We start from the raw sequence: 19,064 nt of genomic DNA on the forward strand, positions 1-19,064 counted from the left end.
TTAATTTAATTTCAAATAGAGTAACTAGGTAAAAAGAGTTTGAAATTGTGAAAGGTTAGTTAAAGAAGTCCTATAGAGTTGTTTGGTTAGTTAGAATTTCTGAAGGGATGAATTGGAAATAGTTTCTTTAATTGTCAAAGATATATTTACACACACCCACAAAGCAGAATTAATAGGTTACCAAGAGTGTGAAAGGGTGGAATATGAGAGAGGAAGAGGGGTATCATAAGAAGGAGGAGTCAATTACAATTCAACCTCGTTTATATAGTTTTGATAATTCATGGGATAATGTTGTATTAAAGCTAAAACAAACAGATTCTCTCAAGTTTCCAATAATAATTGATCAAGTTGTAAGAAGTGGAAACTTATTTTATATATCTTTAATTACAGGTCAGCTATTAAGATGGAATCCAGATGAAGTTACAACAAATTTGATAGTTCTTGAGCCTCCTGTAGGTTTTTCTGGAGGCGGTGGCAATGGTGGCAACAGTGGTATGGGAGGATTAGGGAAGAATTATGAAAATATCGATAGGGGAAGATCTCCTCAGGCACCACAAATCTTTGTAGATCAGACAGGAGATCATGCATTGATTGTTCATAACACCGGAGAGACATGGTATTTACATTCAACACAAGTAAAAGCAAGACATATCCAAAAATTGAGTAACTATTCTATCTTGAGTGTAGCCTGGAATAACTGGGAGACTTCAAGAAATAGTGCAGTTTCTGTGATTATTGGGTGTAAAAAGGGAACCATTTTGACCACAATTCTGGGCCCTGATATATCATCCAGTTCCACAGTAATCAGAGTTTTACATGAAATCTCGGGTACCCCAATTTTAGGAGTCATGCTAGATTCAATTTGGATGAAAGACTCTGATGATGCTCATGATAATCAAAACAATGAATCATCATTGAATAAACTACAATATGTGGTATCTGTTTCAACACCAACGAAATTACTTTTATGGTATGGTCAAAATAGAATCATTGATTTGTTCGTTAAAAATGATGATCTTGGAGAATCATCTCGGTACTGTTTGGAAATTGGATCTACTGAAACAGCTTCATTAACAAGTAAAATACGATTACTGGAGGTAACTAATTATCATTTTTTAATTTGGATTAGCAGTAGAGAAATATCCATTTACTATGTTAATAGAAGTAAACATTCTATTTTAGAAGCCTGTGATTATATTGGACAGCTTAAGAAATATGATTTTTTCTCCAATTCCAACAAGATTCCCAATAGTGTTGAATGCTCTAGATATCATATTATTGCTTTATTTGAGGATTATTTGGATGTAATTTCTCCAATTACTGCAAAAAGCATATATAAAGTCTCAATTGTGAGTATTCCTGGGCAATTAGTAGTAGGAGGAGAAGTCATACAAGACTTGCAACTGGCAGGAGATGGAGGGGTCTCAACCATTAAGGCTTTGGCCATTGAAATATCGTCCAGTTTTAATAATCTAAGCGTGTTGAGAGGTAGTAACTCCAATAATAATGAGGAATTGGAAATCTTGGACAGAATAAGCTTTATTTGGGGATATAATAATGATAATATCTACAAGATTAATATTATTAATGAAGGAGGAGCATTATGGAAGGAATGGCTTTATGTTGGGATGTATGAAGAAGCTCTTATTAGTACTGAGAAGATATCAAGTACAACTTTGAAATCAAAAAAGAAGTCAATGATTAGAAGACTCCAATTCATTGATTTCTTTAGGAGAGGAAAAGTGAAGCAAGCAGCTCAACTTTTATCAAAAATAGATGATGAATTATCATTTAATGAAATTTGTAATATGTTCATTTACAATGGATGTTGGGAAGGCTTAATAGTATATTTGACTTGTAAGCTTCAGCAATTAAGATCCAATCATAAAGATCCAATTACTACCAGTTCTGTTTACCAGGATGAAACAATTATTTTAAAGTTTGTTGTATTAAGCATCTGGCTAGTAGAGTTGAATTCATTTGTCTCATTTTCTCAAGGAGAGAAGAATATTGATGATAACTATTACTCTGGCTTAATTGGAGTTTTGAAGTTGATATATCAAATTGATGAAGTAGAGACAAAAGTATATCAAATACTCACTCAATATAATCGTAGAGTTGCAATTCAATATTATTCAGATCTTAGAAAGGATTGGCATGTCTTAGTTCAAGAATATATTTGTTTTGGAATAATGGATCCAAGTCTAGTTAGAAGATGTTTTGAAATCTTTGTTTCCATAGGGGGTAGCGTTTTAAAAAGGGATAAACTTTTGATTCAATATTCCCCAATACTTGCATTTTTAGATCCAAAGAGATTTCTTTCATTACTAAAGAGACCATCCTTTACTTCAATTGATTTGAATTTAATTCTCCCATACTTGCTTGATTTAAATGGAATAGACATTCAATATAAGGATCCTTCAGAAGCAAAGGATGAAAGAGAAGAGCTTGACAAGCTTGCAATTTTGTTGATAGAGAATTTTCTTAATTTGAATGGTAAGCAGAGAAACCAATCTGAAATGGAAAGAGTATCAACTCGAGTAAAATTAATGTTACATACAGATACTTGGAAAGGTAATAAAACAATCTGGAATGTATTAGCTATCTTGTGTTCAAAACTTGATGAAGGAGAAGAACTGCTTTTATCTTATATAACTCCTTTACTTAGCAAAGCTAAGATGGAAGGTTCTCTTTATGACTCAAACCCACAAGAATCAAAGCTTGAAATGGAATTTGATCTTCCTTTTCTACTTAATATATGCAATACCAAACAATATAAAAGGTTGAAAGCTTACGTTTACTGTTTATTAGGATTTTACGATTCTGCAATGTCAGTTTGTCTTAAAGAGTTAAATAGTACTAAACTGACAAGAGATATCATATATAACTTTATTGAGAGCTATGACCAAAGAAGAAAATGGATCTTGAATTTGATTAAGCCCTTAGGATACAATAGAGATATTCAAGGGCTAACAAAACTCCTTGCAGCTTCACCAAAGTATATTTTAACTCTAAGTGATGTATTAATGGTGATTCCAGATGATATCCAACTTTCATTTCTAAGCAATTTAATCTCGAATAATATTAATCAATTTGACGAATTGCTGCTTAAGAGAACGAATATATATGATAATTATAAACAATCCAGAGAGAAACTTTTGATGGACCTATTTTCTTGTCATACTTCTTATAATGTAGTAGATCCTCAGAATGATATCTGTTTTGTTTGTTATAGAGGATTATTCAATTATCAAGGCTTTACTTTTGAAGATATTCGTGAGTTTGCTCATTCTCTAAGAATTAGCCACTTAGATCAAATCCATTTTAGCAGTTTAATAAATTATTTCCTGGTAAAATCAAGGAGTCAAAATGAGGGAAAACTTAAGGATACTGGAACAGTAATTAACCAGAAAGCTGAAATAGATGAAAATAATCCATCTGGATTTGATGAAACTCAATATTATAAATTCTTGAATGATGACTTGAATTCTAATGTTTTATTATTTCCCTGCTCCCATAGCTTCCACTTTGGATGTATGCTTTTGAAATATACATCACTGATGAACCATGATGAAATTAATAAAACAACAAGGATTATAGAGGGTATCTGTAAGCATTCAGCCATATATTCAAAGAACTATAACAAGAATATGCGATCCCAATTCAAATCTGATACCAGTAATAAGCCTTCAAAAATAATTTCTAGAAATATATTGGATTATCAGAATTCAAAGAAGAATATAAATATGACCAAATCCAAAAAGAAAATGGACCTGATATCAATTAGTGAAAACTCTTCCAACTCTATTTTACATTCTTTATATAAACAATTAATAAATTTAGTAAACAATGATTGTTTGATTTGTGGGGAATTGATGATTAGAAACATCGATAAACCATTTATTACTGAAGATTGCCAAAATACTGACCTCAATAACTTCTATATTTAGAACCATAGTAACTTTAATAAACTTTTGGACTAAAATATTTATTTTTGATTCATTATTCCTTTTTTATTAATAATTCAATGCTCTATTTTCGTACATGCAATTTTCGAGTTCGGAGCCATATTTTGCACTACCGTTATTTACATGCATTTTAGAGTGAACCGCTTCAATTTGAGGAGAATTTGACTGGAATTTGGAACAAACTTGAGAATTAGAATGTATTAGAGGTGGCATTCCGATTGGATAGACATTAAATCCAATCTCAAAAAGCTGATAATGTTGGAGGAAATTTCTTCCATCAAAAATAAAAGCAGGTTTTTCCATATTGCTAAACGCTTGTTGAAAGTTTATGTCTTTAAATGTATTCCAGTCAGTACAAAAAACTAGAGCATGGGAACCTTTAATTGCTGTTTCCAATTCAGATGATATTTGAATATTATTAGGACCTGTAGAGTTAGGAATGATTTTTTTCTCAGTTTGTTCAGTTTGGATATTAGCTTCTCCTTGTTGTCCAATTTGAAATGACATATTATGGATACCATACTTACTTAATTCAGAAATAATTTCTGCTTTCTTTGATTTTGGATCAAAAATAGTAATATTAGCCCCTTCTCTTAATAGCTCAAAACAAATAGTACCAGAAGGGGTTTCCCTGACATCACTAGTATTCTTTTTAAATGAAAATCCAAGTACAGTGACTTTCTTGTTATTAAGTGAATTAAACATTGATTTAACAATTTTGGCAGAAAATGAAGTCTTTTGAACTTCATTCAAGTGAATTACTTGTCTCCAATACTCAGCTTCATCCTTCAAATTAAAATGATCGAATAGGTAAGCAAGGCATAAAACGTCTTTCTTGAAACAGCTCCCTCCAAATCCAACTGATGATGTCAAAAATTCATTTCCAATTCTTTTATCACTTCCAACAGCTTTTGAAATTTGAGAAATATCAGCACCTGTAGCTTCGCAAAGTCTAGAAAATGAATTAATTGAAGAGATTCTCTGTGCAAGAAATGCATTTGAAGCAAGCTTTGCTAATTCAGAACTCCAAACATTCATCATTAAAATTTTTTCTTCAGGAACCCAATTCAAATAAATCATCTTTAGAATCTCCATTCCAATTTTACCTATTTCTGAATCTGTTCTCCCTCCAATTAAAACTCTATCGGGAAATTCCAAATCGGATATAGCAGTTCCTTCAGCTAAGAATTCAGGATTTGAAATAACTGTGAAATCTACATCCTTTCTTTTTCTACATGAATATAATACCTCTAATAAAGACTCTGAAGTTTTTACTGGCACTGTTGATTTTTCAATAACAACTTTACTAGTTTCTGAAAATTTAGAAATTGTTCTACAACAATCCTCCATCATGGATAGGTCGGGGGCTTCACCTTTATTTCTACCATAAGTTTTTGTTGGTGTATTTACTGAAATAAAAATTATATCACATTCTTCAATAACTTTCTCAATTTCATGACTGAAAAACAAATTTACGTTTAATGTTTTCTTTAATATTTCATTGAGTCCTGGTTCATATATTGGAGTAGTGCCAGAATTCCATTCTTGTATTCTCTTTATGTTTTTATCGCAAACATATACTTTAAGATTTGGACACTTATATGCAATCATTGCCATTGTTGGGCCACCTACATATCCTGCACCAATACAACATATTTTTTCAGTTTTAATATTTTTCATTTTTTATTACTTTTTGCCAATGTTTTAATAGATTATGGTTTATTGGCTTGATATTTCCTTAATATAGAATGATTAGGGAGACTTCTTTTAAATTTAACTTTTATGATAGTTTTTTCCACTTATATTTACAAAAATTGTCTAAAATCAAACCTCTTCCATCCAACTCAGTAATTACTATAATGACAATAATAATTTATTGAATGGTTTTTCTTTAAAGAATTTCACCATAAAAATTTGATTATTTTCAACTCGAATTCGAGATTGTTTATTTAATTAACTTTTCTTCTTGAGCTAAACACTTCCTCTTCTCTTCATTATTCAAAAAACTGTGAATCTAAAATAAACCATTTTGTCTTAAATAATTAACTAAAGTTCTATCGTTTATAAATAATGCAAAATTTTTAAAAAATGCACACAAATTAAGTTGTCCACATGCAACATTATTATATACCGGTATCAAAAAAATAACAATAATTTGCACGTAACTGCATGACTATTGTCCACATTGAAAAAAACTTTATAAATAAAAATAATGTAATCTAAAAAAAATTATAACTATAACTAAATTTAATGGGAATGAAAATATGATATTAAGTTAAATTAATTGTCTTAAATATAATAATTATCTTCCTTGCTTTTGGAATACCCATTCTGTATTATCTAGAGGACATACATTTCTTGTTTTCAACCATCTAGATATACAGTGCAGGTGAAATGCATGATTACACTGTCCCCAAGTTACTGTGCATTCCTCGCTTCTTTGAGCAGATCCTGTATTGGCTTGGCATTCTATGCATAAGTCCATAATATGATTCCTACATATTGCGCAGTTATCTACTACAATATCCCATGACCAAAGTGCAACTGCATTCCATTTCTTTATTTCGAATCTTTTCTGACCAGGTTCTGTGTTTACTGAATTGTTAGCAGTATTATTTTCTTCAATTTTTTGATCAATCATCTCTTCATTAACTTGCTCACAGCTTCTTGTATCCATTATACGTATTAATATAATTAAATATAGATATATTTTTTACTAAATTACCACTCTTATTGTTTTGAAAATGCTCTATTATTAGCTTAAATAACGAGTTGCGCTTTTTGTTTACAAAGATATAGAGAATATAGTACCAACTTACTTCCTTAAATTTGCATTATAGCTCCTGCTCTTTTTAGAAACGTGCTCTTCTTCTTTTCCTCCCAATAAATTTTCTAAATTATTTTAAGCTTATTTTATTTTTCTCTCTTCACAATAAACATTTTCCCACATTTTAATTATTAATATTGCAAAGTTACCGCCACAATTAAGGCGGGCCAGTCTGACCGCCTAGAAAGAATGTCATCGAAGACAATATATAGTTTATATTTTCGTACAAGTTAATTAATTAAACTTAGAAAATCGGTGAATAAATCATTTTTTCACTAACTAGGTTTTATTCTCCCTGAAGGATTATAAATTTATTCAGTCTGGTTAAAAAATTATTCAATTTTAGTCTTATTGAGCTTTGCAAACTCTGCTCTTTATTCTCTCTTGTTTCCTTTGGGTTTCAGGAGATAATGTAAAAGACTTAAACTTAAGTAGTTTCGGATAATCTATAAATTGTTCGGGTTTAAAAGCAAGCTATCAAGTAAATATGGCGAAGGGTTTGAGAAGTAAGGTAAAGAGAAGGTTTCGTACAGCCAAAAGGCTACTGATTAAGAATACTTTAGAATTAAGTAGAAATACCGAAAAGTCTAATGCTCTAAGAGAAATTGGAGAAGGTACCTATGTACAAAAAGAAATCCCATTGAATGCCTTCTTGTATCCAGAAAGTAAAAATGCTATTTTTCCACAAAAAAACAGAAATGCATCTATTGACTTCAGATCAGAATCTATAAGTAGTATTGCAGGATATATGGGCCCAGGGAATAGACGTAAATACTATCCAGGTGAGGAGATACCAATTCTAAGTATTATGGGAGACGGAAATATGACAAATAGTAGAGATGTTGAAATTATAAACACAACTAATATGAATATGAATATTGATAGTACAAATCAGGTTAAAGATGTAGTTGAGTTCGAAACCGAAAAGAGGCAGGTATCTATTCCTGTGATCAAGGATTCAATTAAAGGAGCATATGAGGCAAGCTTTAAGAAGAAAAGCAAAAAGAAATGAGTAAAAGATCTTGTAAAAATTAATATATTTACTTTATTTCAAAGTTAGTAAGCTTTAATTTAAAATAGCCTATAGATATATGAATTAGACTGAGTAACATATCTTACCCATCTATAGTTATTTTGCTGTCCATATTTCTCTGAAATCTTTAGATACTTAACTTGTATGTTAGAAAGGTTAAACATTGGGATTTCGAAGTTGAGGAAGAGAGGACCAATTTTTTTTCTTATAGAATTTAAATCGGTTTCAAAAGAAAGGCAGATCTTTGATTTTAAAATAATCTCTGTGCCACCATGAATCTTCTTGATTTTCCAGATAATCCTCTGGTTCTTATCATCATATTGAGAAGTTTGTTGAACTGGAATAAGAGGATGGATAGTTTCTAAGGAAACTGTATTGGTTTTTTCTGGTAGTGGACATAGCATAGTTAGATTTGTAGCAAAAGATGATTCAGGAATATCAACCTTAAGTTTAATAACAAAGTCAAATTTGGATGAATTCTTTTTTGAATTACCCGAAGCCTCAATCAAAGTTGTGAATTTAAAAGGTATATTAAGGGTGCCTTTTGAGATTCTATAATTCATTACAATAATTTCACCTTCTGGAGGCTTTAATGTAAGTACTTTATCATTTAAAAACTCATTCACATTAACGCTTTCATGGAAATTACAATCATCAATTATAGTACTTGGGGCATAGTTGAAAAGATTATTAGATTCTGAAGGGCTGAGTTCGTCATCCTCTTTTAAAACGATACTATTAGAAAACCCTAAAGTAAGTTCAGGTTGACCTATTAAATAACTTTTCATAAGTATTCCTCCTTCAATATTAAAGCGAGAAATTTCACCCAAATGATTTAAAACCAAGCTAATTCTCTCAAATATATCCACAAAAACCTCATTATTTCTGTCAACACATGGACCTGTATTTCCAAGAAAAGTCATTACCTTATTTTCTGCTGAATTATTGGAAACTGTAGTCATTGGATTTATTGGTCTCTGAGAAGCATTACTAGAAATAGTTTTTGGACCACTAAAGTTGTTTGTATTATTTGAAATATTACCATGATTTTGTGTAGGTTTGCCACTAGAAGAAGGAAAGATTCCAATTGGAAGCATGGATAAACCTCCTGATACAGTACTAGTTAATCCAAGTATTTGATTTGTACCAAAAACTTCATTTCTTCTATTAAAGTTCTCAGAGCTTAGGACTTTTGTTTCGTTATATACACAATATTTAAGTTGATTTGTACTAACTATTTGAGGGTATCCATAGTCAATTATTTCGTCAATTAATTCATAAACAAGGATAAAATTTCGTCTTATTGAATCCTCGTTAACTGTCCCACAGAAATCTCTAACTAACTTGATTATTCTGTACAAAAGTTCAATAATGTATGTTGGACTTACATCATAATAGCTAGTTAATACAAAGAAAAGACTGCTTTGGCGTAGATATATATATATCTGTTCTTCAAAGTAGATTACTGTTGGTTCATCACTGTTTCCCTGCTTGATTTTTTTGTAGAACACATCTTGAATTTTGATAAGACTCTCACTTAAGCTTTTCTCTCCACGGAAATCCCTAAATATGATTGTATCTCCCCTCACATTTAAGATTAAAAACTGGCTGATCATTCCTTCCTTCTCTATTTTCTTCACTCTAAATGTGTCGTAAAAACACCAGAATAGCTTTATTACATTCCATTACAATACCTTTTTTTTCTGTTGAGTGAACCCCACTTTAGTCTTAAATTCTCTCTTCTTTAAAAAAAACACATACAAAATAACATATGTTGTATGATAAATTGTGGCGCTTTGGCGCCACAATTTGGCGGTAAAACACGGTACTCGAATTAATTAATGCATTAATTGCAAGGACAAAATTTCGATAATAAATAAAATGAAAAGATTGAATAGAAGAGAGATAACTTTTAAGAAAGATTTAAGTTGAATGGATTTCTTAATGAATATTCTCTGTAAGAAATAGTGATGAATAAATTTAACAGACAAATTCATTTAACTGTTAAAAGTATTTTACATGTACTATTCGTTTTACAAGTGGGAATTACGTGTGTAAAATGCATTGTGGAAAAAATTGATTCAAGAACTCCCAGTGGAACAAATGCCTATATTTGGCTAATTAAATCACCAAATATTTTATCTCAGAGTATTAATGAGCCAACAAGATATTCATATGGATTAATGAAAGGATCAATAATAAGTTTAGATCTAGAATTCGATTTTTGGGAGTATACAGAGGATAAAAATTTAGTAGATTCCAAAAATGAAACTGAAAAAAAATCATTAAAAAATAATAATAAAGAGCTAATTAGCAAAAGAAATAAAATATATAAAATAAATAAAAGTCAGTTATTAACATCAGGAGTTCCTCTAATAAGATTTGAAGATCTTCCAATGAGTTGTGTGTTTTCTCTAAAGTCAGAGGAAGTTAATAGGCTTGTTGGAGATTTAAATATTGCAAATTCGAATGATGTTTTTATTGGTATTAAGTGGAGAAATCATAGACTAATATTAGTTTTTAAAAGATTAATTAGGCAATTAATATTGTATTGGAAAAGTATAATAAATTATTTCATGCCAAAAAGTATTTCAAAATCAATAGAAAAAAAGTGCCAGGATTATTTTTCAACAATTTTAAGAAATATCACAAATTCGACAGAATTAATAAATAGTAATATGATTTCATTAGATTCAGAAAAAAAGAGTTCAAAGAATCATTTGAATAGAGAAACATCTTATCAGGTAACTTCCATTAATAATTTTGGTACTAATAAAGTGTTAATAAATGAAAGTAATCAAGCAAGTAAAGAGTTGAAAAATATATTTCTTTTATTATTAAATAGTGAACAACTAGCATCATTAAACCATTCTCCAATCCAAGATTTGGCTCTCCTTTCATTTTCGGCAATTTATCCAAGATTTAACATAAGTTCTTATATTAGAAGCGTATTGAGGATTCCAATTAAAGATCGTACATTAAGACTTGAATATAAAGTTTCAAAAATGGATAGATATACATTATTAATAGTAAATGGAGATCGAATTCCACTTCATATTAAGGGAAAAGTAGTCGTAAAGAATCCATTTCCATTCAATCATCTCTCATTTGAAAGGAGAATGGATAATTTTGTGGTTGATTTCATGTTGACTTTATATATATCTACTATTTTAGGATATTTAATTTATTCAATATATAGTAACCAAGCTCTAGTACAGACTTATGGAAGTGTGATATATATTAAATTTAATAGTCTTCAAATAATTGGTTTAATATTATTACTGATTAAACCAATTTGTTTATATTATGATAAATTAAATATAATTGCATTTACACAATATGGAAATGTAAAATTTTCATCTTGGTTTATTCCAAGAATATTAATGAGAAGTTACGAGACTTTATTTATAATGTATATGTTATTAATATCACTTGGCTGGAGGGTGTTAAGAGATAGCTTACTCTCTATGGAAGCAAAATTATTAATAGGATTCTTTACACTACTTTTTTATTTGGGAGTTTTTGAAGTAATTTTAGGAATTTTCCAAATTTCAAGGTATATATTCCAAGCTATTGCTTCGTTATGTATAATTATAGCAACAAATATTAATACAACTCTTCTTCAAAACACAATTTCTGATCAGTCAATTTCATCAAGGCTTGGAATTCTTTACAATATATTGGAAGCTTATTCAAATTTTAAATGGGTATTCGCTATTTTTATTCTTAAACCTTCAATTTTATTTCTATGTAGAGTTTTCACACTCCAGCCAAATGGATTTGATGATTGGATTTATACTTTTTTTGATTATATGATAGACTACAGTATTTTATTATTTATAATGTTTTTGTTCAGGCCATTTAAATCTTTAAAACTTTTTAGTAATGTTCTAGCAAAACATAACAATGAATCGAATAACGGTAATAATCGTAATAATAGCTTTAATATAAATAGTAATAACTTCAATAATAGCAATTTGGATGTATCAATGTGGCCAGTTATAATGTAAACTAATTAATAATTTTAATTATTAACTTTGTAACAATATTAATTGTTTAAGGAATTTTATTTATTTATTTACATATAAATATTTTATTTATTAATTTTTTTTCCACATTAATTAATTACATGAAAATTACGTGTTTAAATGCAAATTTGCAAATTATTTTTGTTTAATTGCAATACCGTTGCATGCATCCATGTGGATTGAATAGCCGGTATATAATTTTTAGATCAAGAAATACTTTGTAAAGAAGGAAAAAATGACATAGAGTAGAATCACTTTAAGTATTGAAATGCGTATAGGGTATGGATTTGTTTTGTTTTTTTCTTCAAGTAAAAAAAAAAAAATGGGTTTTTTAATCCTTAAAAAATTTAATTTTCAACTATAGAAAAATATTAATTATAATTAGAGAAAATCCCCCAACCGCAAATTACAAAAAAAAAAATGTATTGGCGCCAAAAGCACACAAATACTAATTAGCAACTTTTTGTATAATTTAGACCAAATAAATAATTTGAGGATTGTGCTTAGTTGTTAGATGCCATAATTAGTATAACTTTGAGAGCACAGTATACTTCTATGATCTAGCTCTAGCATCAAAAGGTTTCCTTTAAGAGATTTTAGATTGATATGCATTCAGTTCGAGATGTCTTTAAGAGAACTGGTAGTGGGATCGACTCAGATGCTTGTGGAGAGTGTATTAAGGAGGATAAATGAAAATTTGCTGAATTACTTTATCAATTTGCCAGAAAGTATTTGGTTGAGTGGGTTTTTAGACCAAGTAAATTTGAAAGATGTAATGTTAAATACAAGAGCGTTTTCCAATGAATGGTATTCTTTAGATATACCTTTCAGACTTAAATATGGACATATAAGAAGAGCAAGTATCCAAGTTTTGTTAGCTCACTCAAAATTGGTGATGGAAGTTGAAGGGGTTGTATTAATTGTAGGCCCAAATTTGGCTTATAAATCATACGAGGATGTGATAAGGAATTCAATGGACAATGTATTTGGGTTGGTTGAACTATTTAAGCATATCCAAACAATTAGATACAACAATGATAGTTTTGAGGAAGGTTTAGGATCCCAAAAAGGGGAAGTTTCTGAGAATCTACTCAATATTAACTCGTCAAGTAAAGAAGGATTAAACGCACTTCTTAGATGGCTTTTTAGGTATGTTCCTGATTTGTCCCTTAGTATTAGAAATCTTTACATTCGCTATGAAGATGATGTGTTGGATACTTCTCATCCAATGTCAGCAGGAATTCATATTAATTCTGTGACTATTAATCCCGCTAGAAACTGTTGGGAATTTCAATGGCCAACTGAAGAGAAAGAACAAGTTGGATTTACTTCAAAGGGTAGCTCAGACTCTGAGACTGATCCAACCAATTTAGGTAAAACACAGCATCCTCTTTCAATTAATAATTCTAGTGCAGATCCAAGGGGTATTTTCAGTATTAAAGTTAAAGGTTTAAGCGCCTTTTGGGATGATGAATCTGCTCCATTTATTCCTATTTCATTGCTAGAGCAAACTGAAGCTTCAAATGATAAATTTGGAGTATTTTCAGCAGTAACTATTGATGATATCCAGAATCTAGTCAACTCTAATCTACATTATCACACAAGGATTATTTCAAATCTTAATATTTCTGCTCAGTTTGGGTTTGTAAATCCTTTCATCCACAAGCTTTCTAACGAAAAAAGTCGTCAAAGCAATGATATCAGTGCTAATGGTAGTGATAATAGTAGTAGCAATAGTATGATTAATGGTAGTAACTTTGGACAAGGCTCTTCCTCTGAACCAATATCTTCTCAAGAATCCTCGTCTTCATCGTCATCTTCTACTTCCAAAAATTCAACTGAAAATAATGGTTATATAGCAAAAGATTATTTGAACGATTACTATACTGGTTCTAATATTGCTACATTACTGAATATTAATATACAGAGTGGATTTGAAATTAATGTTTATCCACAAATGATTCACGGACTTGTTAGATTCGTAACTCTCTATAATCAGTTTCAATTTTGGACACAAGTAAGGAGGTTTAGACCAATTGAAAGGCCAGGAAGTGGTAAAACTCCTGCTGAAGTCAGAGCAATTTGTAGAGATTGGTGGATCTTTAGTCTTAAATATTACAGAAATATCAAATACAAAGACAACAAACAAAATAGTCTTAGAGATGAAATTAACTACAGGGTTGAAAGAAAAAAATATATCAAGATTATCAAAAAATGGAAATGGATCGAATTTATGATTACTGGCCAAAAACCTATTTTGAACTCTGGGACCATTATACACAGGACTGGTACTAATGAGTATAATGCATGCAAATTTGGCGGGATGAGTGGGCCCGCCGAATTTGGCAAGATGAATGAATATGCTAAAAGTATTGGAACTTCTATTTCATTTCTGGATTCGAATTTGAATGGTAATCCAAGTTTGTCATCAATTCTCGGTCTAAGTTCTCTTATTATTAATCATTTGGGTGTATCTTTTAATTTAAGTAGATATTGGCAATACGATGTTGAAGTCTTACAAAAGGTATCAGAGAAAAGTGATGATATGAGATGTATATTAACTGTATTGCAACACCATTCTTATTGGGTGGTATCTCAATGGCATATTTTAGCAGAACGTGAGTTTGAAATTGAGTTTGCTTTATTTCAAAATAGTTCAACTATCCAAAAAAAGCAAAAAGGAGCTATGGATACATTTTCTAATGTAAACCATAATATGGATATCAAAACTAAGAATATCTTAACTTTACTAGCTTATGGCCTTCATATTCAGACTGATTCATCAGTTTGGGAGTTAATTAGTAAGTTAAGAGATAGTTATATTGATCTTATTAGGAGAATAACGCAAGATGACTCTTTGAGTAACCGTATTAAAGAGAGTCTTCAATCTAAATCATCACTTTTGAGTGGAGGATCAGTTTTTGAATTTAAACTAACTTCAGGAATTCCATCAACGGTACCGACACAAATATCTAATTTTATACAAGAAAATATTGAAAGACATCCTTATGTTATTTTTGGAACAGGAATCTTTAAGAAAAGTTTAATTGAAACTGATATTTTATCTGACTTCTTTGGTGTGGGGTTGAATTCTAAGTTACTAATGAAGAGACGAGATTGGCATGCAATCAGGCTTAGGTTACATTTATGGGGGAGGTTTTATGATGAATATTTTGAAGCCTTTCCATTAGCTATTTCAGAGACTTTAGAGATTAATCAATTAATGAACTTGAGCTACCACTTAGACTTCCAGCAAATGAACAAATTGTTTAGTATTTCAATGCAAAGTGATTCTTTATGTTTCTCAACTTTAGTTTCTTCTCAGGCTACATCTTCAAATCCTATGGAAGATATTGATATGTCAATGGGAGTTACAAATGTGACTATGGCAAGACCAAAGAGTCAACAAATATCGATCATTGAAAGAGATCCAGAGTTTTCATTATCTTTGTCATCTTCTTCAACTAAACTTGAGAAATCTGAGGAGAATAGGAATGAAATGGATCATATTGGAAAGGATAATCATACAGATAAGTCTGAAATCTATAATTTGTCTAAATCAGGTATCTCTATGAATCAATTAAATAAAGAATACGCAAGTATGGAGTCTAATGAGATGGTAGAGGAGGAAAGTATTATAAATAGTACATCTGTTAAAAAGAAATCATTCAAGTTTGAGAAAAAGTTACCATATGTCTTTAAAGATTCATCAAATGTTCCAGAATGGCTGAGTGATTTGGCAGGACCTGGAATTAGCCTTCCTAAGATCATTTCAAATAAAATTATTGGGATTTGTATTCCTAAATTTGAGGTTAATATTTGTCATTTGGTTAGTGACAGTAAAAAATCTACAGGAAATGGTAAATCTGGACCAAATAATGGTGAATCCAATGTAGAAACTACAGGATTTAGCCCGAATAATTCAAATAGGATTGATGGAATCAAAAGAAGTTACCACTCATTAGCAAGATATTTTAGTAGAAATGCTCAGGATACTGGTAATAATACTATGGTAACGAGTGTATTTACTCCAAGAAAGCTTTTTGGGATTGTGATTACTGGCTTAGGATTTAATATGAGTACATGCACAAGCCTTAGAGTAAGTTCTTGCTTTAAGAGGATGGAGTTGATAGTTTGGAACTATAATGACAGTAACTTGATGAGAGATTTCATTTCCAGTATCAAGTCGGATAGGTCAGTAAACAAGAAAATGATCAGAGATGATCAAATTGTCATATTTTCAATGTCTGATGAAAGACAAAATACTAGTAATGAATCATCATCATCATCAAATTATGTACAAAATAAGGGAAATACTTTGGGTAGTAGTATTACAACTGTATCCGGATCTATTTCTGTATCAGGATCAGGATCTGGATCTGGATCTGGATCAAGTTCAAGGTTAGAAGTTTTGGGAATAGGAATGGGTCAAATGAATAACTTTCCCGAAAACCCTTCAATTGAAGGAGGAGTTGATGGAAATAAAGTCCAAACTCCAAATAGAAGAGGTTCTTCAAGCTTAAATGAATATGATAGTTCTCCATCTTTAACTCATTATGTAGACGAAGCACATGGAGGTACATTTTCGTCATATATTGTTGGAAATGGACGACAAGGTGGTTTGACATCTTCAAAAAGTGTGAGATTTGAAGATTCAAGAGGAATAAGTACTAGTTCAACTTCATTAGGAAAGAATTCTTCAGTCATTTCAGCTTCTTCTGAATTAACTAATGAATCAAGTTTTGGTAGTATTAGAAATGATAATAATAATACAACATCAGTATCGGTACCTAGTACTATGAATAATAATCAAACAAATAGTATTATAAGATATATGAGAAGATGGAATTACTTGAGTTTGGTGATGTTACCACCAAATAATTCGACTAATAAAGAAAGTAAAGGAGAAGTGAGAGGAAATGGAGAATCCAATTTTTTAAGCTTTGTATTTAAGTTACCTTTTTATTTAAAGATGGATATTAATTTGACGCCTGTAACTATTGTACTTAACGAACAGCTTCTTGATAATATTCGTGGTGAAATTTTGAAATTAATTCAGGTATGTCTATTGACTATTTGGAGTCAGTATAAAGGACTTGGAGCATTTCCAGTTACTGATGGATTTAGAGAATTATTAGTACAAGAAGTTAGTACTAGTGGTAGTGGTAATGGATTAGTAGAGAGTTCTCGAGAAGAGAATAACTTTGAATTACTTCTTTGCCACCCTTTTAACTTATCATTAAACAAATATAATGCTATTAATAAGTTAAATAAAATAGAATGGAATAAGATTAATTCATTATTAAATAAAGTACATGTAAGGATTTCAATTAGGTTACCTTCAGTGGAGTTATTTATGTTAAATGAATCAATCGAATATTTCCGTCAAATGGATGATGATTTATTTATTGAAAGAAATTCAGATGAAAGATTTGAAAATGTATCATTTGATTTATCAACATCTTTTAAACTTTCTGTTGAATCTCAAACTATTTTGATTGGGACAATTATTGATAAATTACGTGGGAATATCAATAGATTATACTTTAGAGGCTTTCAAATGAAATTCGATACTCAACAAAATATAACTAGTATAATAAGGTTATATTTGAGATTCAAGAATTTAATTTCGGATAGATACGGTAATATTATTGCTATTATGAACTTATTCAAGGATTACAAATTTGATAATATCTCTAGACACTCTCTAACAAGTTTTACTGACGAGATCTTGAGGCTTCAATGCGAAAAATTACCTGATACTAACAATATCTTGCTTAAAGAATTTACTTTAAGCTTGGATGAAAAGTCAGGTACTAAAGTTGAAAGAGATGAGAAGAAGTCAGTGGAAGTGGAAAAAGTGGGAATGGAAGCGGAGAGAGAGGTGGAAGCAGAGAGAGAGGTGGAAACAGAAAGGGAAGTGGAGACAGAAAAGACAATGAAAACAGAGAAAGAAATGGATGTGGAAAAGGAAATTGATATGAAAAAGGGAATAGATGTGAGAAAGAAGGTGGAACTGGATAGAGCAGTGGAGACAGAGGAAAAGAGAATGGGAACGGAGGAAAAAGGAATTGAATCGAAGAAAAAAGAGTCTATAGATTCTTTATCCAAACTTCCAAGGCAAGAATATTCTCAACACACTGTCCTAATTCAACCTACAGAGCCTATTCCTGCTCCAGTTATAACATCGTATCCATCTCCAACAGTATCTCCTTGTATTTCTCCAACAATTTCTCCAACACCTATTCCATCTACATTTGTATCTCCAGCATTTTCTGTATATTCTGCTCCAAATCATTCTCAATATCCTCTTCCAACACATATTCATACTTCTGATGTTACTAATTCAGTTTTGTCCGAAGCCATAACTAGAGCAATCCCAGTAACAACACCACATGAACAGGTAATTACTACTGTCGATAACACACAAACATATTCTGTTAGAGAGGTTAGAACAGAAGACAATGAAATTCGCCGTTCTTCTCAGTATAATAGTGCTAATGTGAAGCCAATAAACTTGCATGAAAACCAAATAGGAACAGAAATTAACAATACAAATGGAAATTTTGAAACTAGAAGAAAGTCTAGCAACCTTATATTAATTAGAGACATTGAGACTCAGAGCCTTAAAGATAAGAATGATAACCACAGTCTTACTATAGAAAAACAAGGAACAGAGGAAGAAAAAAGAAACTCAAATGACTATCATCACCTCCGCCTCCATCATCATATTCCAACCAAAAACCAAGCAAATTTAGTTCCTCATATTGGTAAAGTATGCGAAGAAAAAGAATCTGAAATTCTTAACAGGGAATTTATACAAAGAAATAACAACCATGAATATATTGAAACACAATCTTCACCTCATCAAAACACTAAGAAAATACAAAAAAAGAAGCCTCCAATATCTCTTAGGTCTGGCTTCAATTTTAATAATTAATAGTTAGGCCATTATATTATTTTCTAGTAATTTTAGCCTTTCCATTAACAATTAATTTATATCTTTTGAATATTTAATCATCTCAATCACTACTGAAGCTACTACTCTCAATAATGCATGTGGGGGGCAATTGCATGACTTCCCGCCTAAAAGTTGCATGTGGAGAGAAGAAAAGTGTGATCAATAAATGAGAGAATAATGAAATAAAATGAATAAATAGAAATGACAACAGTAATTAAGAAGAAGATTAAACTTCCGAGGAATATAA

General features: G+C 30.6%; 7 protein-coding genes across 7 annotated transcripts; 4 read left to right on the forward strand and 3 right to left on the reverse strand.

The window, feature by feature from the left end:
* Window positions 1-203: 203 nt before the first annotated feature.
* Window positions 204-3,950, forward strand: cgd8_910 (vacuolar membrane protein pep3, human vacuolar protein sorting 18-like protein with a metal binding domain at the C-terminus; the record flags this gene model as incomplete). Its single annotated transcript, XM_626999.1, has 1 exon — window positions 204-3,950. The coding sequence occupies one exon, from the start codon at window positions 204-206 to the stop codon at window positions 3,948-3,950; it is 3,747 nt and encodes a 1,248-aa protein (XP_626999.1).
* A 66-nt stretch (window positions 3,951-4,016) lies between these two features.
* On the reverse strand, window positions 4,017-5,651 carry cgd8_920 (UDP-glucose 6-dehydrogenase; the record flags this gene model as incomplete). The annotated part of the gene is made up of 1 exon (XM_627000.1): window positions 4,017-5,651. A coding segment is annotated over one exon (1,635 nt), but the record flags the coding sequence as incomplete, so codon positions are not given.
* Window positions 5,652-6,270: 619 nt separating this feature from the next.
* cgd8_930 (RBX1 ortholog, RING finger) lies at window positions 6,271-6,645 on the reverse strand (the record flags this gene model as incomplete). Its single annotated transcript, XM_627001.1, has 1 exon — window positions 6,271-6,645. The coding sequence occupies one exon, from the start codon at window positions 6,643-6,645 to the stop codon at window positions 6,271-6,273; it is 375 nt and encodes a 124-aa protein (XP_627001.1).
* A 637-nt stretch (window positions 6,646-7,282) lies between these two features.
* On the forward strand, window positions 7,283-7,807 carry cgd8_940 (conserved hypothetical protein; the record flags this gene model as incomplete). Its single annotated transcript, XM_627002.1, has 1 exon — window positions 7,283-7,807. One exon carries the CDS (start codon window positions 7,283-7,285, stop codon window positions 7,805-7,807), a length of 525 nt encoding a protein of 174 aa, XP_627002.1.
* A 59-nt stretch (window positions 7,808-7,866) lies between these two features.
* Window positions 7,867-9,513, reverse strand: cgd8_950 (clathrin coat assembly protein AP50; the record flags this gene model as incomplete). The annotated part of the gene is made up of 1 exon (XM_627003.1): window positions 7,867-9,513. A coding segment is annotated over one exon (1,647 nt), but the record flags the coding sequence as incomplete, so codon positions are not given.
* A 285-nt stretch (window positions 9,514-9,798) lies between these two features.
* On the forward strand, window positions 9,799-11,838 carry cgd8_960 (conserved hypothetical protein; the record flags this gene model as incomplete). Its single annotated transcript, XM_627004.1, has 1 exon — window positions 9,799-11,838. The coding sequence occupies one exon, from the start codon at window positions 9,799-9,801 to the stop codon at window positions 11,836-11,838; it is 2,040 nt and encodes a 679-aa protein (XP_627004.1).
* Window positions 11,839-12,478: 640 nt separating this feature from the next.
* cgd8_970 (VPS13 like protein involved in vacuolar protein trafficking) lies at window positions 12,479-18,796 on the forward strand (the record flags this gene model as incomplete). Its single annotated transcript, XM_627005.1, has 1 exon — window positions 12,479-18,796. The coding sequence occupies one exon, from the start codon at window positions 12,479-12,481 to the stop codon at window positions 18,794-18,796; it is 6,318 nt and encodes a 2,105-aa protein (XP_627005.1).
* Window positions 18,797-19,064: the final 268 nt, after the last annotated feature.

The sequence above is a fragment of the Cryptosporidium parvum genome, chromosome 8 (assembly GCF_000165345.1).
Source record: "Cryptosporidium parvum Iowa II chromosome 8, whole genome shotgun sequence".
Classification (NCBI taxonomy): domain Eukaryota; phylum Apicomplexa; class Conoidasida; order Eucoccidiorida; family Cryptosporidiidae; genus Cryptosporidium; species Cryptosporidium parvum.